Genomic DNA, 23,304 nt, shown 5'->3' on the forward strand with positions numbered 1-23,304 from the left:
GTTGGCCAAGTTGGATCTATGGGCCAAGTTTGGTCCAGATCCATCACTGATGGAGATCTACTGCTCGTTGGTTGTTGGTGAACTACAACTCCCAACATTATGGATCAATCCCTCCAAACCTTGCCAATATTCAAAGCTGTCCATGTTGGGTCTGTGTTTGGTCCAGATCCGTCAGAGGACACTTGATGCAGGGTGAACTACAGCTCCCACCCAGGTGGGTCAGCCACCGAAACCCTGCAGTATGTTCTCTTGTTCATCAGGGTTCTTTGGGCCAAATTCTGTCCAGACCCATCATTGGTGGTGAACTACAACTCCCACCTGGATAGGTCGGCCATCTCCTCAGTAAGTTCTGTTGGTCATGGGAGATCTGTGTGCCAAGTGTGGTCCAGATCCGTCATTGGTGGGCTTCGACTGTCAATGAGTCTGTTCTTGGCATTGTCCCGTTCACCTAGGGCTGGGACCTGTGCTGCAGAGCAGTAAGTATTGGAGGAGGAGGAGAGCTTGGTGGGCTCTCTGCACATGCTCAGGAATCCCTTTGCACCCTGGCAGAGGGTCCTGTCCCAGAAGGGTGGGGCAAGGGAGCCCCTGAGCATGTGCAAAGAGCAGGGCAGAGCAGGATTGTGTGCAAAAGAGGGCCAAACAGAAGACCTGGTTTCCTGGAAGGAGGAAAGAAAGCGAAAGTGGAGATTCCCAAAATAGCACTCCTGTTTGTGCATTGCTTTCCCTTCTGCTAGAAACCTCTCCTCTGACATGAGGTGCAAATTCCAAAGGCTGAACCCTGAGGCCAGACTGGGAAGGAAAAGGCCAAGATAATAACTTTATTTATTTTTAATAACTTTATTTTTGCATGCTGCCACCATCTCCCCAAAGGCACTCGGAGTGGCTTTTATGGGCACAAGCCCAATCATTCACAGTTACGTCATAAAATGCAATTTAAAACACAAGTATCAACTAAAAACAGATTAAACAAGAGGCTGCTTTCGCTTTTGGGTTCCTGGAAGTCTTGCCTCCTGAGCGCAAAGTCTCTTGCTTTATTCAAGGATGCAGAAAGCAGGCCAGTTGTCCCCGCTCCAAGGGCTCAGGCTCAATGCTATGGGGTCTAGGGAGCACTCGTTTTGCAATCCTTTAGGCACTCTGTATGTGCCCAGGAACCTTTTGCAATTTGGTGAAGAGGAATTCAATTCCTGGAGGTAGGGAGGGAATTTTTGCAATTGGCCACCTTGATGATAATGATGATGATAATAATAATAACTTTATTTTTATACTCCGCCACCATCTCCTCGCAGGGACTCAAGGCGGCTTACACAAGCATTGATTAGCATTGAATAACCTTGCAGCTTCAAAGCCCAGTTGCTTCGTCCCTAGGAGACATTCCACAGATATATAAACCCCACTTGCCTAGTTTCCAACTGATCTCACAACTTCTGAGGATGCCTGCCACATATGTGGTGAAACGTCAGGAGAGAATGCTTCTGGAACATGCCCATGCAGCCTGGAAAACTCACAGCAACCCAGTGGTTCTGGCCATGAGTGCATTCACATTTTCTGGTCTGCATGGCCATGTTCCAGAAACATTCTCTCCTGATGTGTCGCCCACATCTATGGCAGGCATCCTCAGAAACGGTGAGCCTTGTTGGAAACTAGGCAAGTGGGGTTTACATATCTGTGGAAGATCCAGGGTGGGAGTAAGAACTTTGTTGGAGGCAGGTGTGAATGATTCAATTACCCTTGCCTCCAACAAAGGCCAGCTAACACCTCCCAGCAAAGGATTCCCCCAGTCAGGAATCAGCCAGGCTTTGGAGCTGCAAGGCCATTCAATGCTAATCAAGGCGATCAATTGCAACATTCACACTTTCCTCAAACAGACAAGAGTTCTTTTTGGCACCCTGGACATCATTCCACAGATATATAAACCCCACTTTCCTAGTTTCCAACAGACCCCACCACCACTGAGGATTTTTTTTCCTCATGTCAGGAGCGACTTGAGAAACTGCAAGTGCATGGGGAGCTGGAGCTGACAGAGGAAGCTCATCCACACTCTCCTCGGATTTGAACCGACAACCTTTAAGTCAGCAACCCAAGCTTCAGGTCAGCAGTCCTGCCAGCAGAATGGTTTAAGCCATTGCGCTGGGGAAGGGCCTCCAGTACTTCTGAGGATACCTGCTATAGATGTGGGTGAAACGTCAGGAGAGAATGCTTCTGGAATATGGCCTTATGCTCCGGTACCTCTGAGAATGCTTGCTATAGATGTTGTCGACCGCGCTTTAGGGGATCGGGCCCTTAAGGAGAGTCCCGATCCGGTCCTGAGAGAACGGACCTTGGCGGAGCCGATAGGAGAATATGAGCCGCAATACAACCTGAAGCCGAAATGAAGAAGGTCCGCCAAAGTTGAAGGAAAATCCGCCAAGGAGTCTTTATTGAGCGATTCAGCTGAAAAGGACTCTAGTAGTGATCATTCAGTCTACTAGGGTACCATATAACCAAAATAAAGCCATATTTATACAATGTTTCAGTCTGACAGCCCTTTGAATTTCCCGCCCCGCTCCCCCGCCCATCTGATCGCGGATAGGCTAGAGTGTTGAACGAGGCGGGCTTTCGTTTCCCGCCTTGCTCTGCTGGCCCAATAGGGAGCTGCTTTTTGTCCCCACTCGGGCCAATCAGAGAGGAGAAGGCGGGAGTTATTGAAACAATGAAGTGACTGAGCAGGAAAGATCGGATTAATTCCTGCCCGGCCGAATTCTAAAGGGATTAATGACAGCAATCAAGGGTTCCTGTCATGTACACAGATTTCAGATATGCCTTGGGGTGTCAGAGGTGGAAACAAGGATGGGTGGCGATGGGCTCAGCAGGGCGCCTTCCTGAGGTGTCCTGGATTTCCTTTTGGAGGAGATATGACAATGTTTGCCTTGAGGGCGAATCACCTTTAGGACAACACTCCGAATTCGGCGACTCAAGCCCTATATTGTCCATGCAATCTGAATCTGATTAGGTTAAGCAGCAGCGGATTAACCTTTTGTTTTTGGGAAGGTAAGCCTGGGTCATAGAAAAATGGGGCAGGTCCTGGGGTTCAAGTTGAGTTCGAAATATTCCCTATCTGATTTCATGACTTGGCAATTATATGAAATAAAATGAAAAATAAAATAAAGTTGGAATATAAACCCAGCTGGGAAAAATACATATTTTCCGGGGATCCCAAAGAGTACAAATACATATAGGCAGATAGATAGATTTCAAGGAAGTAAGGGAGAATCCATAGAGGTGGGTTACATTGCATGAAGGGGAATCATGAATGATATAAACAATTTGAAAACATTTGATAAGAACGAAGTTCACAACATCTGGGGAACCCAATATGGAAATTCATAAAAGTGGAGTTTTAGCAGCATGATCTCACAATTCATGAAGTTAGCCCAACGATTAGAAATTCATACAACAGTGATTCATGAGGGTGTCCAGGTACATAGAATATGAAAATTCACGGATACATGAGGAAAAGAGTTCATCTGTGGTGGAAGGAATTCATAGAGATGGCATGGGGAAGAGGCACATGTGGGTTGCAGTCTTTGGAAGTATAAGATTTCATAAGTCCAGGGATAGGTCTGGGGAAGAGTGTTCTTCTCCTTCATAAAATCATGAAGGTATGAATGAAACGTGGAGGGCGCCCGTCCTGGCATCCTCCTGGCAGCTGTAGAGAGGATGAAGGTCCTTGGAGAACTATGTCTCCCCAGCGGGAGAGCGATCCCCCCATCCCCAGTTCACAGAAAGGGACCAGGGATCTCTTAAAACCATCCCGCGGGTCGCGGGGAGAGGAAAGTCCGGGATAAGGCTGGAAGAGAGCAGTCTGGCTTGAAAGGAGCAGTCGGTTCCGTTTGACAGTCAGCTGATGAGGTGCCGAGAACTGGACCGATTTTGGTTCCGCTGGTGGTCCTTGAGTCAGGGGCCTTAGAAAGGATTAGGACTAAAAGAAGAGCGTGCTAGGGGTAATTTTGATAAAGATATGAGCCAATTTGTATCGTCCGCTGTATTAACCTATGGCGGGGAAGCCTCCGCCAGGGTTTAAAGATCAGACGGGTTAGTGAGAGAGAGAGAGGGAGAAATTGCATGCAAAGGAAGGAGTCAGAGAAAGACACAAAATAACCAGATAGAGAGTGTTACTGTTAAAATAAATGCTACTTTTATTGGGGGATTTGTTACATAGTTCAGGGAAGGGGAAAGTGAGAAAAAAAAAGATCTTTTAATAATAGTCTGCTGCGGTCCCGCTCCGTTCCTTTTGGTGATGGATCTGCGGAACTCTCCGCTGCGGGTTCAAATCAATTTGAAAGCCGGGGTGACGGTCATCATAGATGTGGGCGAAACGTCAGGAGCGAATGCTTCTGGGAAATGGCCACACGCTCCGGTACCTCTGAGGATGCCTGTTGTAGATGTGGGCGAAACGTCAGGAGAGAATGCTTCTGGAACATGGCTACACGCTCCGGTACCTCTGAGGATGCCTGTTATAGGTGTGGGCGAAACATCAGGAGAGAATGCTTCTGGAACATGGCCACACGCTCCGGTATAGATGTGGGCGAAACGTCAGGAGAGAATGCTTCTGGAAAATGGCCACACGCTCCGGTATAGATGTGGGCGAAACGTCAGGAGTGAATGCTTCTGGAGCATGGCCACATGCTCCGGTACCTCTGAGGATGCCTGCTATAGATGTGGGTGAAACGTCAGGCGAGAATGCTTCTGGAACATGGCCACACGCTCCGGTATAGATGTGGGCGAAACGTCAGGAGAGAATGCTTCTGGAACATGGCCACACGCTCCGGTATAGATGTGGGCGAAACATCAGGAGAGAATGCTTCTGGAACATGGCCATACGCTTCGATACCTCTGGGGATGCCTGTTGTAGATGTGGGCGAAACGTCGGGAGAGAATGCTGCAGCCAGCCTGGAAAACTGACAGCAACCCAACTTCGAGATTGTAAGAAGAACTATTCAGAAGTGAAACTCTGTGTCTCTGAGTCTGGTGGAAACTTCTCCCTTGGAGGCTTTGAAACAGAGGCTGGGTGGCCATCTGCTGGGGGGGCTTTGATGGTGCTTTTCCTGCAGCATGAAGGGCGGGGCCTTCCTCCTCTCCTCCTCCTCCTCCTCCTCCTCTCCTTGTCTTTCGCTTTCGTTTTTCCTTCCTTCCTTCCTTCCTTCCTTCTCCTCTTCGGGGGTCTCAGGACCGGGACCCTGGCCCAAGCCAAGCCTCCTTCTTCCCCGGGGACGGAGATACCTTCTCCTCGCGCCGGATCCCGCTCATCCGACGGTCCGCCTTATGCCCGGGTAAGCAGGGCAGGGAGGCGCTCTGCTTATGCTCAGGAGCCCCTTGGCGCCAGGGAAGAGGGTCCCGTCCCCTGAGCATGTGCAGAGAGCAGGGCGAAACAAAAGCCCAGGAAAGGGAAGGCACGCCAACAAGAGCCCTCCCGTTTGGAACCCACTTGGCCGCCTCCTTCCTTTTGCGGCCTGAGGCGGCAATTAGCCTGCCCTCCGACGTTTGCTTTCGGCTGCCTGGAAGCCTTGCCCGCCTCAGCTGGATAGAGGTTGCCTTCCCAGTGCATTGCTCTCTTCCCAGTTTAACTCAGCCATGGGCAAACTGGGTCCCTCCAGTGGTTTTGGAGTGCAACTCCCACCCTTCCTGACAGCATCAGGCCCTTTCCCCCCTCAGTTGCTTAAGCTGATAATAATCTATATATATAAAAGAGTGATGGCATCATGGCGACCCACAAAACAACAAAACTACAGGCCCCCCAACCTCGAAATTTGACAACACAACCCATCATTCACGCCTCTAGGTTGATTCAACAAAAAGAAAAGAAAAGTAAAGTCCTAATTAGAGGGAGAGGAATAATTGCTTTTATCCAATTGCTGCCAGTTAGAAGGCTAAGCTCCTCCAACTTGGTCTCCTAGCAACCCAATCAAAAATAATAAAAAACACTAAAAAATTAATACAATAAAATACTATCATAACAGAAAATAACTAAAAAATAATACAATAAAATAATAAAATATAATAAATAAAAATATAACTTACAATAAAATTAATAAAAAATTGCAAATAACATCAAATAAAAATTACACAACAATTTTTAACCAATACCACCACCACTTTGCCACAGCAACGCGTGGCCGGGCACAGCTAGTAATAAAATAAAATAAAAATAAAATAAATCATAAAGCATTTTAAAGCATAGTAGACATTAGTCAGATGAAAACAGGATACAAAGCTTAAAACAGGGGTCCCCAAACTAAGGCCCGGGGGCCGGATGCGGCCCATCGAAGCCATTTATCCGGCCCCCAAGGCACAAGGGCAGAAGGGGTTGGGCTAAATGACCCAAGGGGTCTCTTCTTCTCTTAAAACCCTTATTATTACTGTATTATTATTGTTATTATTATTATTATTATTATTATTAGAAACACAACAAGATAAGTCCACAGCAGACACTCTGCTGGCTGTTGTATTGGATCATACGTTGGACACTTCCCAAGTGTCTAGGACTGTGTGATGTATCAGCGAATAATGCGTGCAGATCCCAGTAAGGTGGCCTTCTGCAGCTGGCAGATGGGGATTTTGTCAGCACCGATTGTGTTTAAGTGCAGGCCAAGGTCTTTAGGAACTGCATTCAGTGTGCCGATCACCACTGGGACCACCTTGACTGGCTTGTGCCAGAGTCTTTGTAATTCGATCTTTAAATCCTCATATCGTGTCAGCTTTTCCAGTTGTTTCTCCTCAATCCTTCTGTCACCTGAGATTGCAACATCGATAATCCATACTTTGTTTTTTAACACAATTGTGAGGTCAGGAGTATTGTGTTCCAAAACCCTATATTATTATTATTATTATTACTACTACTATTATTATTATTATCAACAACATTGAGGCTGGGTGGCCATCTGTCAGGGTTGCTTTGTGCTTTTGGTGCACAGAGGCAGAAGGGGGTTGGACTAAATGGCCCAAGGGGTCTCTTCCAACCCTCTTTATTATTATTATTATTATTATTATTATTATTATTAACATTGAGGCTGGGTGGCCATCTGTCAGGGTTGCTTTGTGCTTTTGGTGCACAGAGGCAGAAGGGGGTTGGACTAAATGGCCCAAGGGGTCTCTTCCAACCCTCTTTATTATTATTATTATTATTATTATTATTATTATTATTATTAACATTGAGGCTGGGTGGCCATCTGTCAGGGTTGCTTTGTGCTTTTGGTGCACAGAGGCAGAAGGGGGTTGGACTAAATGGCCCAAGGGGTCTCTTCCAACCCTCTTTTTTATTATTATTATTATTATTATTGTTGTTATTATTATTAATTATTGCTCGGTGGCCAACTTTAGTCTGGCCCTCCAACGGTCCGAAGAATCATGAACTGGCCCCCTGTTTAAAAAGTTTGGGGACCCCTGGCTTAAAACATGTGAATACTAAAATTTTACAGCTGACCCACCCTAACTGTAAATTACACAGGTGGCTTTATTCATAAAGTTTACAGCAGGGGTCCCCAAACTTTGTAAACAGGGAGCCAGTTTACAATCCTTTGGACCGTTGGAGGGCTGGACTATAGTTGTCCATCAATAATAATAATAATAATAATAATAATAATAATAATAATAATAATAATAATAAATATTAATAATAATAATAAAAACCAGTGCAGGTGGTCCCGGTGGTGATCGGCACATTGGGTGCCGTGCCAAAAGATCTCAGCCGGCATTTGGAAACAATAGACATTGACAAAATTACGATCTGCCAACTGCAAAAGGCCACCCTGCTGGGATCTGCGCGCATCATCCGAAAATACATCACACAGTCCTAGACACTTGGGAAGTGTTCAACTTGTGATTTTGTGATACGAAATCCAGCATGTCTATCTTGTTTGCTGTGTCATAATAATAATAATAATAATAATAATAATAATAATAATAATAATAATAAAGAGGGTTGGAAGAGACCCCTTGGGCCATTAAGTCCAACCCCCTTCTGCCTTTGTGCACCAAAAGCACAAGCAAAGCACTCCTGACAGATGCCCCCCCCGCCTCAATGTTAATAATAATAATAATAACAACAACAACAATAAAGAAGGTTGGAAGAGACCCCTTGGGCCATTGAGTCCAACCCCCTTCTGCCTTTGTGTACCAAAAGCACAAGCAAAGCACTCTTGACAGATGCCCCCCCGCCTCAATGTTAATAATAATAATCATAATCATAATAATAACAACAACAACAACAACAGTAATAAAGAAGGTTGGAAGAGACCCTTTGGGCCATTTAGTCCAACTCCCTTCTCCCTTTGTTCACCAAAAACACAAGCAAAGCACCCTTGACAGATGGCCTCCCAGCCTCAATGTTAATAATAACAACAATAAAGAAGGTTGGAAGAGACCCCTTGGGCCATTTCGTCCAACTCCCTTCTGCCTTCGTTCACCAAAAGCACAAGCAAAGCACCCCTGACAGATGCCCCCCCCCCGCCTCAATGTTAATAATAATAATAATAACAACAACAAGAACAACAATAAAGAAGGTTGGAAGAGACCCCTTGGGCCATTTAGTCCAACTCCCTTCTGCCTTTGTTCACCAAAAGCACAAGCAAAGCACCCTTGACAGATGGCCTCCGAGCCTCAATGTTAATAATAATAACAACAACAACAACAACAACAACAACAACAATAAAGAAGGTTGGAAGAGACCCCTTGGGCCATTTAGTCCAACTCCCTTCTGCCTTTGTTCACCAAAAGCACAAGCAAAGCACCCTTGACAGATGGCCTCCCAGCCTCAATGTTAATAATAATAATAATAACAACAACAACAGTAATAAAGAAGGTTGGAAGAGACCCCTTGGGCCATTTAGTCCAATTCCCTTCTGCCTTCGTTCACCAAAAGCACAAGCAAAGCACCCTTGACAGATGGCCTCCGAGCCTCAATGTTAATAATAATAATAATAACAACAACAACAACAATAAAGAAGGTTGGAAGAGACCCCTTGGGCCATTTAGTCCAACTCCCTTCTGCCTTTGTTCACCAAAAGCACAAGCAAAGCACCCTTGACAGATGGCCTCCCAGCCTCAATGTTAATAATAATAACAACAACAACAATAAAGAAGGTTGGAAGAGACTCTTTGGGCCATTTAGTCCAACTCCCTTCTGCCTTTGTTCACCAAAAGCACAAGCAAAGCACCCTTGACAGATGGCCTCCCAGCCTCAATGTTAATAATAACAATAACAACAACAACAACAACAACAACAACAACAATAAAGAAGGTTGGAAGAGACCCTTGGGCCATTTAGTCCAATTCCCTTCTGCCTTCGTTCACCAAAAGCACAAGCAAAGCACCCTTGACAGATGGCCTCCCAGCCTCAATGTTAATAATAATAATAACAACAACAACAACAGTAATAAAGAAGGTTGGAAGAGACCCCTTGGGCCATTTAGTGCAATTCCCTTCTGCCTTTGTTCACCAAAAGCACAAGCAAAGCACCCTTGACAGATGGCCTCCGAGCCTCAATGTTAATAATAATAACAACAACAACAACAACAACAACAATAAAGAAGGTTGGAAGAGACCCCTTGGGCCATTTAGTCCAACTCCCTTCTGCCTTTGTTCACCAAAAGCACAAGCAAAGCACCCCTGACAGATGCCCCCCCCCCCCGCCTCAATGTTAATAATAATAATAATAATAATGAGAAGAGGAGAACCCTTGGGTCATTTAGCCCAATCCCCTCCTGCCTTTGTGCCGTGGGGGCCGGATAAATGGCTTCGATGGGCCGCATGTGGCCCCCGGGCTGTAGTTTGGGGACCCCTGGTTTACAGTATGGACTTATAATAATAATAACTTTATTTTTATGCCATGCCTCCATCTCCCTGAAGGGACTGAGGGCAGCTTACATGGGGCCAAGCCCAGGTGGTTACAGTCATTAAAAAAATAAAACACATTCAGATAAAATACAGTTCTACATATTAAATATTATAAAAGTAAAAATCATGTCAAGGTTAACACAAGTAGTTCAAAAGCCTGAGCAAGCTCCTAAAAGCAAACTGGGCCAAAAGTGTGTGGAGTGAATATTGATCCTTACACTTACACTTACTTATTGTTACAGTAGAGTCTCGCTTATCCAAGTTTCTGGATAATCCAAGCCATTTTTGTAGTCAAAGTTTTCAATATATTGTGATATTTTGGTGCTAAATTCGTAAATACAGTAATTACAACATAACATTACTGTGTATTGAGCTACTTTTTCTGTCAATTTTTTTGTATAACAGGATGTTTTGGTGCTTAATTTGTAAAATCATAACCTAATTTGATGTTTAATAGGCTTTTCCTTAATCTCTCCTTATTATCCAAGATATTCACTTATCCAAGCTTCTGCCGGCCCATTTAGCTTGGATAAGTGAGACTCTACTGTACTTAAGAAATGATATACCGTGTTTCCCTGAAAATAAGACAGTGTCTTATATTAATTTTTGCTGCCAAAGATGCGCTAGGTCTTATTTTCAGGGGATGTCTTATTTTTCCATGAAGAAGTATTCATATTTATTGTAAAACAAAAAATGAACATTTATTATATACTAGCTGTGCCCGACCACGCACTGCTGTGGCATACTCAGGTGGTTAGGGATCCCTCTGGTTAGGAAGCAGCCTGGCTTTGAAGCTGCAAGGCTGTTCAGTGGGATTCAAGGTGGCCAATGGAGGATCCCGGGGCCTCTGCGCATGCGTAGTAAGCAATGGGGGATTTTCTATTATTTGGACTTTATTTTTCTAGGTTTTTTGATTGAAAGACATAGATTGGATGACTATGTCTTTTGTAGTCAAATTTGGTGTGATTTGGTCAAGTGGTTTTGTTGTTTACTCCATGGGAAAAACACACATTACATTTGTATATATATAGATTGTTCAGTAATTGTCATCACAAACCAGCATAACCAAACAAACTGTGAATCCTATCCAAGAATTTCTTGTTACTAGCAATATTTCCATGTACAACACTCTATGGTACATACATTTACCAATCCTGCATGCTCTGGTGTTCTGTTCGATGGGCATGCTTCCAAACAAAACCTTTTCTAGGTCTTACTTTCAGGGGAGGTCTTATATTTAGCAATCCAGCAAAACCTCTACTAGGTCTTATTTTCTGGTGATGTCTTATTTTAGGGGAAACAGGGTACTGAAAAAAATCTGACATGAGACAAGTGTGAATGTCGCAAAAGGTCAGCTTGATTAGCATTTAATGGCCTTTCAGATTCAAGGCCTGGGTGCTCCCTGCCAGCAGGAATCCTTTGTTGGGAGGTGTTAGCTGTCCCTGATTGTTTCATGTCTGGAATTCCCGTGTCTTCTGAATGTTGTTCTTTATTTACTGTCTTGATTTCAGAGTTTTTTAAATACTAGTAGCCAGACTTTGTTCATTTTCATGGTTTCCTCCTTTCTGTTGACATTGTCCACGTGCTTGTGGATTTCAGTGGCTTCTCTGTGTAGTCTGACAAGGTGGTTGTGAGAGTGGTCCAGCATTTCTGTGTTCTCAAATAATCTGCTGTGTCCAGGTTGGTTCATCAAGAGCTCATGATTCATTACTAGCCTTAATGAAATATAGACTTATCATAAATGCACGCTATATTATTCTTCTATATCTCTCTGTTAACCAAATGATGACATACTGCTTGGAAATCCTGATTATTATTATTATTATTACTACTACTATTATATTTTCCAACTGTTGTACTGGAACAACAATGATTGTTTAGTTTAACTTTAACAGTTTTTGGCAGGTCTTTGTTAGAACATTACCAATGTCAGCTGCTTCTAATCTGGCGATTCTGCTCAAAGTGTATAATGCTTTTTTGCTTTTGCTTTTTGGTGTATTTCTTTACCAATTACTTTTGCATTTTTATATCTCCATTTGTTCAGATTTTTGTGTATGTATATGTATGTGTGTATATGTATGTATATATATATATGTGTGTGTATGTGTATATATATGTGTATGTATGTGTGTGTATATATATATATATATATATATATATATATATATATATATGTACAGTAGAGTCTCACTTATCCAACACTCACTTATCCAATGTTCTGGATTATCCAACGCATTTTTGTAGTCAATGTTTTCAATATATCGTGATATTTTGGTGCTAAATTCATAAATACAGTAATTACTACGTAGCATTACTGCATATTGAACTACTTTTTCTGTCAAATTTGTTGTACAACATGATGTTTTGGTGCTTAATTTGTAAAATCATAACCTAATTTGATGTTTAATAGGCTTCTCCTTAATCTCTCCTTATTATCCAACATATTCGCTTATCCAAGCTTCTGCCGGCCCGTTTATGTTGGATAAGTGAGACTCTACTGTATATGTATATAAATATGGACACTTTAGCTTTGTTTTTGGTTTTTTGGGGTTTTCTCTCTCTCTCTCCCGTTTCGATCCTTTTTTAATCGCAATTTTCCTACTTTCTATACAATCAAATGTTCTCACTCTTTTGATGTTAATTTACTCTATCTTATAAGGTAAAACTTGAATAAAAATAAATTTTTTTTTTAAAAAGAGCTTTTCTATGGCTGACTTCTCTGATTTAGTTAGTCTGCCGTGCTTTTCATGTTCCTTGGGACAGAGTTATGGTTCGGCAGGAAAATGTAGGGGGAAAATGTCTTCTGAAGGGTTCCCAAATGTTTATGAACGGCTGCTGCAGAGGAATCCCATTCCACACTTTTATTACTTGGAAACTTGCAAGCTTTTCCTCCTTTGCAGATGGAGAACACATCCCCAGACTCTGAAGGCTACTTGCATGAAAATGAGCAGCTGGAAGACAACCTGCCAGGATCGGTGTCCCAGGAGGCCACGGCTGAGCACCAGGACTCCCAGGCCAAGAGAGAGCAGAAGCTAAAGAAGAAAGGTGGGTGGAGAAGGCATGATGTGGCAAAGGTTCCTCTGTACAGGTTCAAAATATGGTGCTGGGGGTCAGTTTGCACAATGCAGTAGGATCGTCGTATCACTCAAGCATAATCGGCATTTCACCAGAACGCGTGGATCACATTATTGCTTTGTTTGGCCATCGGAAGATCTGTAGAATCATAGAATCATAGAATAGTAGAGTTGGAAGAGACCTCATGGGCCATCCAGTCCAACCCCATTCTACCAAGAAGCAGGAAATCGCATTCAAAGCACCCCCGACAGATGCCCATCCAGCCTCTGCGTAAAAGCCTCCAAGGAAGGAGCCGGGGAGAGAGTTCCACTGCCGAACAGCCCTTCTCACAGTGAGGAAGTTCTTCCTGATGTTCAGGTGGAATCTCCTTTCCTGTAGTTTGAAGCCATTGTTCCGTGTCCTAGTCTGCAGGGCAGCAGAAAACAAGCTCCGTCCCTCCTCCCTATGACTTCCCTTCACGTATTTGTACATGGCTATCATGTCTCCTCTCAGCCTTCTCTTCTGCAGGCTAAACATGCCCAGCTCTTTAAGCCGCTCCTCATAGGGCTTGTTCTCCAGACCCTTAATCATTTTAGTCGCCCTCCTCTGGACGCTTTCCAGCTTGTCAGCATCTCCCTTCATCTGCGGTGCCCAAAATTGGACACAGTATTCCAGGTGTGGTCTGACCAAGGCAGAATAGAATAAGGGGGAGCAGGACTTCCCTGGATCTAGACGCTATTCCCCTCTTGATGCAGGACAGAATCCCATTGGCTTTTTTAGCTGCCGCATCACATTGTAGGCTCATGTTTAACTTGTTGTCCACGAGGACTCCAAGATCTTTTTCGCACACACTGCTGTCAAGCCAGGCGTCCCCCATTCTGTATCTTTGATTTCCATTTTTTCTGCCGAAGTGAAGTATCTTGCATTTGTCCCTGTTGAACTTCATTTTGTTAGTTTTGGCCCATCTCTCTAGTCTGTCAAGATCGTTTTGAATTCTGCTCCTGTCTTCTGGAGTGTTAGCTATCCCTCCCAGTTTGGTGTCGTCTGCAAACTTGATGATCGTGCCTTCTAACCCTTCGTCTAAGTCGTTAATAAAGATGTTGAACAGAACCGGGCCCAGGACGGAGCCCTGCGGCACTCCACTTGTCACTTCTTTCCATGATGAAGACGACGCATTGGTGAGAATCACCCTTTGTGCACGATGAGAATTGTGAGTCGCCGGTTGCAGAAACAGAGTGTCGACTTCTTCCGTGACGGCTTCAGAAAACTTGTTCATCGTTGGCAGAAATGTATCCAATTGTCTGGTCCTACATTTTTGAATTCATGTATTCAAGTTTCTGGGTTTGTTCCCGATTCTAGTTTCATGTGTGGCACAGGTTGCCTGCTTTAGATTCGTTCATATCCTGGATATATCTGTGGATTGACTCTTGAGTCTGTATTTCAAAGGATTTGGGCATCTTGGAAACAACTTTTGGAACTTTAATTCTCCTTTTTTTAGATTTGCTTATTTTTATATATTCTTCTCTTAATTAACTTTTACTTACAGGATTACTTGGACAAAGTGTGGTTTGTGGTGAAAAGGTGTTCCAGGCCCTAGTGCAACATATTATATGTAAGGGTTGAATGAAAAGTAATGCCTCCACCTTCGTAACTCCTCAACAGATGGCAGTCCTGGTCTGCGGCAGGTCCTGGCTTGTTCAGTAGACTCTCCTCTAACGTTAGTTCCATTTGGCGGGAAGCCTTAGCATTGAACAGCTGTGTTGTTAAAGTGTGAAGTATGTAACCCTGCGCGGATGATCGTTCAATGCGACTTAAGAAACATGCAGTCATTGGAGATTCATTGGAGATTCTCAAAGGAGATTCATCAGAGAACGCAAGCTGGTTATGGGGATTGTGTGGATTGTGTGGTCCTGTGCGTCGTTGGGCGAGTAAGTTTAAAGATGTTGAGGTGGGAACATCTGACTTGCGTGACAAACAAAGAGTTGGACATCCTGTGACAGCAAACACCAAGTTTCATGAGCAAAAGGTTGACAGATTGATTCAGGATGATCGTCGTATCACTCAGAGAGAAATTTCAAGCGTAATTGGCATTTCACAAGAATGTGTGGGTTGCATTATTGCTTGGCTTGGCTCTCGGAAGATCTGTGCACGATGGGCCCTGTGAGACGCCGGTTGCGGAAACAGAGTGTCGACTTCTTCCGTGACGGCTTCAGAAAACTTGTTCATCGTTGGCAGAAATGTATCCAATTGTCTGGTGATGATGTGGGAAAGTGAATAGTGGTAGTTAAAGAGCACCTTCTAAGGATGATTTCTGCGTTTGATTTATTAAAATATTCCCATCCAAACCCAAGTAACGAAGGTGGAGGCATTACTTTTCATTCAACCCTCGTACATTTCCAGTGAGCTGGTTTTCTTCCTTTCCACTTTGTTCGCTATCTAGTTTTCACAATCAGCCACCAAAATGTGAAATGCAATGGTATGGACTATTCAAACATCATTGTTTGATTCTCTGCTTGCCCGTTCTTTCTCCTTATTGATCCAGGTTGGAGGAGGGAAGTAGGGAGCTCTTTGCAATTCAGCCTCCAAAGCTTTGCTTTCCATGCACAAGGTCTCCAAAGAGTTTCACCCTCATCCTCTCCCCTTCTCCTCTCTTCTTCTGCAGTCTTCACCATCCAGGTCCTGGTCACTGGGCGAACCGGTGGCTGCGAGGATCTGTTCTTAGAGAACGTCTCTGGCCGCCTCTCCAAGATCCACCTCAAGACGGAAAGTTATCGAGAGGACTCCGGCCACTTCCTGCTGGTCTTCTGCCCGGTCTCCTCCCGGATGGGCACCGACATGCAGAATGCGCTGGAGGATCTCAAAGGTCAGTCCAGGTGTGCCATGGCTAACCAAGCCTCTCGGCTCTGCCAAACCTTTTCACACCAAGACATTTCCTCCTTGGCATGACTGCTTGGCAAGCTGAATGCCTTTCCCAGGAGGGCCATAATAATAATAATAATAATAATAATAATAATAATAATAATAATAATAATAATAATAATAGGAGTCAAAGCCAGTTCAATTCTCATTCTCCATGCCAAGTAATTCTGTCCATCTTCCTGCTTTGTTCCAGAGAGAGGATGCACTCTGTCCGCTCCTATTTTTTCAAGATGTAGCTATCTAGATCTTTGTTATTTTGATCCGTCTACCCTGTTTCCCCGAAAATAAGACATCCCCAGAAAATAAGACCTAGTAGAGGTTTTGCTGAATTGCTAAATATAAGGCCTCCCCGAAAGTAAGACCTAGCAAAGTTTTTGTTTGGAAGCATTCCCGCCAAACAGAACACCAGAGCATGCAGGATTGGTAAATGTACGTACCATAGAGTGTTGGGCATGGAAGTAATGGTAGTAACAAGAAATTCTTGATAGGATTCACAGTTTGTCTGGTTATGCTGGTTTGTGATGACAACTACTTTACAGTATATAATAAATGTTCATTTTTTTGTTCAACAATTAGTGTGAATTCTTCTTCATGGAAAAATAAGACATCCCCTGAAAAAAAGACCTAGAGCATCTTTGGGAGCAAAAATTAATATAAGACACTGTCTTATTTTCGGGGAAACACTGTATGTGTATTAGATCAGATTAGATAAGTTAGCTAGCTCCAAACCTTTTCTATCCATCAATGGATTTCTTTTTACCTCAATAAATGCTTTTAAACTTTAAAGCTAACTTTGCGTTTCTTTGCCATCCTGAAGACACAGAGGCTTTCCAAAACTCACACAGCGTAAGTCTCACCGCTGCATTTTACTCTGCTATTTTAATGGGAATTTACCTCATAAAGGGAGTGATTAGAACTTAATGGCTATGTCTGTTCTTATTGTTATTTTAAAGCTAATTGTATTGTTTTAATCTATTTCTGTAAACCGCTCCGAGCCAAATTGGGAGTAGTGGCATACAAGTCTAATAAATAAATAAATAAATAAATAAAATTCCCAATAAAGGGTTATTTCCGCTGCGCAAATCCAGCATATCTATCTTGTTTGCTGTGACATAATAAAATAATAATAATAATAATATAATAATAATAATAATAATAATAATAATAATAATAACAATAACAACAACTACTACTACTACTTTATTCTTTGGATATCAGGAGAAACAGACTTTGTGTATTTGGTTGCAGCAAGCAATGCGATAAGGCTTGAGCTGGGAAAGAATGGGATTCTGCTCTGGCCAATTCTGCCGTTGCTGAAAGTAAACAATAAAAGTATGATACAAACGCAGAAAAAATGAAAGGTATGGATATAGGCATGGCTTGGAAACAGTCTATTGGAAAGGGAGGCCACAAGCTGAACATGGGTCAGCAGTGTGATGTGGGGTTGTTCTATGTTCTATGGCTGTATGGCCATGTTCCAGAAGCATTCTCTCCTGATGTTTTTCCCACATCTATGGCAGGCATCCTCAGAGGTTGTGATGCCTGCCATAGATGTGGGCGAAACGTCAGGATGCTTCTGGAACATGGCCACACAGCCCGAAAGTCATACAACAACCCTGTGATCCCAGCCATCAAAGCCTTCGACAACACAGTGTGATGTGGAAGCTTGAAAAGCTGATGCGATTCTAGACTAATTTAAACTCAATTTAGATTCTAGGTCTAAATTGAGGAAAGCCACTGTTCTCTTCTGCATTGATCAGACATTCCCTATGTCCAGTTCTGTGAAAATAACAAATACAGTAGAGTCTCACTTATCCAACATAAACAGGCCGGCAGAACGTTGGATAAGCGAATATGTTGGATAATAAGGAGAGATTAAGAAAAAGCCTATTAAACATCAAAATAGGTTATGATTTTACAAATTAAGCACCAAAACATCATGTTATACAACAAATTTGACAGAAAAGGTAGTTCAATATGCAGTAATGTTATGTTGTAATTACTGTATTTACAAAATTAGCACAAAAATATCACGATATATTGAAAACATTGACTACAAAAATGCGTTGGATAATCCAGAATGTTGGATAAGTGAGTGTTGGATAAGTGAGACTCTACTGTACATACAAGTAAAATGCAGCCTAAAATTTACCGATAAAATGCAGGATAACATCCACAAAATTGAGAGAATAGGCATCCTTTGGGCCGGCTGTGGCACAGCTGGTTAGTGGCCAGCTGCAATAAATCACCTCTGACCGAGAGGCCATGAGTTCGAAGCCAGCCCAGGTCGGATTGAGCTCCCAACTATTAAATAGCCTAGCTCATTGTTTACTTAAGAAATCTGAAAGTAGGAAAATTTAGGGACCGCTTTATGCAGGGAGGCTAATTTAACTACTTTACAATCACCATAAAAATGTCCAGCAGTGTGCATGCTGAAGAATGAGGAAGTACTCCATCAAGGACTTGGTGTCACAGGGGATGATGAGTCAGCATACCCTCATGAAGCCGGAAGCTGGAAAATGTTAAATAGCCTCTATGTCTTTGTCCGTGTGTGTCGTATGTCTAACAATGGCATTGAATGTTTGCCATGTATATGTGCATTGTGATCTGCCCTGAGTTCCTTTCGGGGTGATAAAGAAGGGCAGAATATAAATATTGTAAATAAATAAATAAAATCCTGCTGGAAGAGATAGCTCTTCAGTTGTGGCTTAAAGGAGGCCACATTGAGGAGCAGGCAAGCGTCGGGCAGATGTCTCCAGCAACAGGAAAAGAATATTAATTAACTTAATATTAAAGTCTGACAGAATCTCCTTCTCTGGAGGTTTTGAAATGGAGGCTGGTTGGTCATCTGTTGGGAAGGCTTTGATTGTGCCTCCCTGCATGGCATCCAAATGTCCTTTAAGAGTCTCTTCCAATGCCAGGATTCAATAAAGATTAGACAGCACAAAGAGCAAACCGACTCCAGAATCCAAAAGGAAATCAGATAAGCTGCTGTCACCCACTTTTCCCAGTACAGGCAGCTCTCAAGTTACAAACAGGAGAGGTTTAGTTGGTTTGTTCTCAAGTTGAAGTTGTATGGAAGACAGAACAGGTACAGCCATATGTATGTATGTATGTATGTATGTATGTATGTATGTAAGCTTTGGGTAACATAGGGAATGTCAGAGTATTTGCAGCACAGCAGTAGTTGGATGGAATCAGTGGAGCACAGAACGAAGAGACACTCAGAGACGTTGGTAAAACTATTTACAAAGTTTTACTGCATCAACACAAACAGAATAACAGACGACAGATGAACACAGGACTTGACTCAAACTCTAGGCAGACAGAACTCAACTCCTAGGCAGACAGATCTCGACTCAACACAGAACTGAACTTGTGTCTGGATACTCCCTAGTTCCAGCCACACATCAAGGTCATCACAGCTTCTTGGCAATTAACTCTTTCCAGACTATAGTACACTCTGGATGATGCAATCAGTTGCAATACAAGCAAGACACAAATTGCATTGAAACACTATCAATACACAAATCCCACATTAACAGGGAAGGGTTCACACCCCTGTGGTGTTTCCTTTGTGGTCTGTGCCCCTGTTCAGAAGATTCCACCTCATTTTCTGACTCTGTGATCATTGGATTTTGAAAAAATTGTCTGGTGGAGAAAAAGCTTTAGTGGAGACCCCTTTCCTCCCATGATCATGACTCTTCTAGGAGTGGGTTTCCCTTCCTTCTGAGGGTGAGATTCCTCTCACTTCCAGTTGTCTCAGCTCCGAACTTCCAAAGTGTCGTTTCTAAGTTGGATGAGGAAGTGGAGGCTGGTGCAGAGACCTGTTTTCCTCCAGCTCTTTGGCTTCCTCTGCTTTTCTCCTTCCAGGTGAGCCAAAGGCAGTCTTGATCGTGCTGCATCACAGACTGAAAGAATACGACCGCTTTCTGGACACCACGCTGCAGGCGCATCACCCGGCCGTGGTGCGCACCGTCCACGCTTGCTACACGCTCGAAGGCGGCCTCTACGACTGCCAGATGAACGAGGAGGCCGTGGCTGATGTGGCCAAAGTCCTCAAGGTCCATTACAAAGAGGTGAGGGGGCCCTACCGTCCCTGGCGCTCCGTCTCGGACCTGGGATCTTCAGTGCTGTCTATTAGACATGTCCAAAAAATCGTTTTGAATCGTATATCGGAATTATTTCGGATTGTTCTTGCTTTTTGATACACATTCCGAGACATTGTCTCACAGCGCAACCAGCAATGTAATTCGAACCATTGTTGGCCCATTCTCTAATTGTCTCTTAATGTTTCGTTAATTTTTCCCCCCCAATTTTTTAAAATATATTTTTAAAAATACTTTAAAAAAATTTTGTTTCTGAAACCTATCTTGAATGGGAGCTTAGCGCAGCCTAACATGGCTGCTGCTCCCCAGCCAATCAGAAGCTTCCACGATGGACGCAAAGGTGGGGGCTAGGGTTGATGAGGATAGCTCAAGAAATGAGGGCGGGAGAGCCCTGTAAAAGTCCCCCCCCCCGTTCTTTTTTTTTTGCGATTGTGCATGCGTGTCCGCCAATTTAGAAACATTTAGAATCATTACGAATTTTCGGAAATATCCAAAATTTTGGGGTGAAAAAAAAATCGGAAATACTTTCTATATCGAAGTGCCAGCGCCCCCTACTTTAGAAACGAGAATTGAAACATTTTTTTCATCGATCGGACATGCCTGCTGTCTATATTCTGCTAGTTGCAGGAGGTGGTTGCTCAACAAGCTCTTTCACCACAGCGTGTGAAAACATGAGGATTGCAAAGCCAGTCAGGACCCCAGTCCTGTGCACACATGTCGAAATGCCTAAAAACATGTACCGTATATACTTGAGTATAAGCCAACCCGAATACAAGCCGAGGCACCTAATTTTTGTTGTGGTAATCTCTGAGCGGTTAGACTCAATTTAACCCTCTCTGGGGGAAATTCCACGAAAATGCAGCAGAGTAGCAAAAGCAAAAGCTTTCAAATGCAGCAGTTACTTACACAGGGTGAGCAAAGAGAAGCCTTTCAGTTTAGGATGGCAGTCGATTTTATTTAATTTATTTACAGTACTTATATTCCGCCCTTCTTCCGCGGATCACATTGTATACATATAAGGAAAACATTCAATGCCCATATACACACAGAACCGAGACAGAGACAGACACAGAGGCAATATAGTGAAATATGATATATGCAATAATATATAATAGCGTACATGACACAATATATATCCTATAGGTAAATATGATATGCGCAATAATATATTTATTTATTTATTTGCAGTATTTATATTCCGCCCTTCTTTCTCACCCCGAAGGGGACTCAGGGCAGATCACATTATATACATATAGGGCAAATATTCAATGCCCATAGACACATAGAACAGAGAGTCTCAGTAAAAGTTCAAAAAGTATTTATTCTTTAGGTAAAAAGAACTCCATTGTAGATAGAAAGGCTTGGGAGCTGTCTAGTCTACTCTAGACCGGTTTCTAAGGAAAAATAACAAACATCTAAATATTTACATCTTGCCAGGAGAGACAGCAAGATGCTGCTTGTGAGCTAGAAGAACAAAGGGAGAAGAAAGAACCAAAATGGTTCCAACCTCATGGTCCAGTTTATTGGGGCCATAAAAGACATTCTGACCAATGAGAAGTCAGTGTCCCTGGAGATTAACATTTCTACTAACTTCAAAGTAAGGGATGTGACGCACACAGGATAGAGTGAAACACAGTGAAGCCTATCTAGGCATGCTTTGGAAACAGGGAAAGGATTCCCTCAATCTAACTCTATCATCTATCTAACTACATCTAAACTTGAGAAGTCCAGGGTGATTCCCAACAATTTTACCACAAAAAACTGGGATAACTTATTGACTTGAGTATAAGCCGAGGGTGGGAAATGCAGCAGCTACTGGTAAATTTCAAAATAAAAATAGATACCAATAAAATTACATTAATCGAGACATCAATAGGTTAAATAATGTATATATATGGATATAGATATACAGGTACATGGATCTATATGTATATAGGATTTGCAAGGACCTGCAAACATATGAGGGGAAAATTCATATATAAAAATAATGTATATAGATAGATAGATACAGATATGTAAGTACATAGAGATTGCAAATGCATGCAGGGGGTTAATGCCTATATATCTGTAGGAGAGATTAACAAATATTTCAGGGGAAAATGCTTTTATAAGATTAATGGATATATATTTTTCTTCCTCCTGACTTGCAAGGGTGTCTTTCCCTTTTCAAAACATTTCCTTGGTTAAGAGCGAGGGAGGCTTTGCAAAAGAAAACACACTGATAAGGGAGGGTAAGAGGGAAATATATCATATATTGCAAGCCATGGCCTCCAGGTTCTGTTGCTCGGCCTTGATATTGACTCCATTATAAGCTGAGGGAAGCTTTTTCAGCTCAAAAAAAGGGCTGAAAAACTTGGCTTGAAGATAAGTACATATGGTATTTTTCCTTATGATGGGAAGTGGTGGATTTCCCTGTTTACACTCCATTTGATAAAGATCCCCTCCTTGATCTTTTGGTCACTATTTGTAGGTTTAAAGGCAATGTGGGTCCCATTGAAAAAACTGTTTTCAAAGTGCACTGGTCTCAAGAGGAGAGATTCAAAGTGGGGAACGTTCCCATTGAAAGGAATGTTTTGCATTTATGTGTTTTCGAAGGCTTTCCTGGCCGGGATCACAGGGTTGTTGTATATCTTTCGGGCAGTGTGGCCATGTTCCAGAAGTATTCTCTCCTGACGTTTCTCCCACATCTATGGCAGGCATCCTCAGAGGTTATGAGGCATGGATAAACTAGGCAAGGAAAGGAAAAAAAATATATCTGTGGAGAGTCCAGGGTGTGTGGCAAGAGTCCTTTGTCACTGGGAAGCCAGCATTAATGTTTCAGTTTATCACCCTAATTAGCATTGGAAAGGTTTTGTCTCTTGCCTGGAGGGCATCCTTTGTTCAGTCATTAGACTTCCTTGGGGCTCCTCTGCCCTCAGAGTGTTGCTTCCCATCTACTGTTTTGATTTTAGAGTTTTTTAATACTGGTAGCCAGATTTTGTTCATTTTCATGGTTTCCTCCTTTCTGTTGAAGTTGTCCACATGTTTGTGAATTTTAATGGCTTCTCTGTGTAGTCTGACGTGATAGTTGTTGGAGTGGTCCAGCATTTCTGTGTTCTCAAATAATATCCTGTGTCCAGGCTGGTTCCTCAAGTGCTCTGCTATGGTTGATTTCTCTGGTTGAGTGAGTCTGCAGTGCCTTTCATGTTCTTTGTCTCGTGTCTGGGCAATGCTGCGTTTGGAGGTCCCTCTGTAGCCTTGTCCACACCTGCAGGGTATCCGGTAAACTCCTGCAGAGGAGAGAGGATCCCTCTTGTCCTTCGCTGACTATAGCCTTTGTTGGGTTTTCTTTGTGGGTCTGTAGATAGTAGGT

The 23,304-nt window shown here is 43.0% G+C and overlaps 1 protein-coding gene across 2 annotated transcripts in view; it reads left to right on the forward strand.

Annotated features, from left to right (window-relative positions):
• Window positions 1–5,057: 5,057 nt before the first annotated feature.
• The window catches only part of LOC103281588 (uncharacterized), a 29,366-nt gene continuing 11,119 nt past the window's right edge, over window positions 5,058–23,304 (forward strand). For both annotated transcript variants that reach the window (XM_062969117.1, XM_062969125.1), the window contains exons 1-4: window positions 5,058–5,309; window positions 12,771–12,915; window positions 15,587–15,787; window positions 19,717–19,922. In XM_062969117.1, coding sequence (XP_062825187.1) covers window positions 5,073–5,309; window positions 12,771–12,915; window positions 15,587–15,787; window positions 19,717–19,922 — 789 coding nt within the window. In that variant the 5' untranslated portion in view covers window positions 5,058–5,072. The remainder of the gene's footprint in view (window positions 5,310–12,770; window positions 12,916–15,586; window positions 15,788–19,716; window positions 19,923–23,304) is intronic.

Source organism: Anolis carolinensis, chromosome 1 (genome assembly GCF_035594765.1).
Source record: "Anolis carolinensis isolate JA03-04 chromosome 1, rAnoCar3.1.pri, whole genome shotgun sequence".
NCBI classification, from domain to species: domain Eukaryota; kingdom Metazoa; phylum Chordata; class Lepidosauria; order Squamata; family Dactyloidae; genus Anolis; species Anolis carolinensis.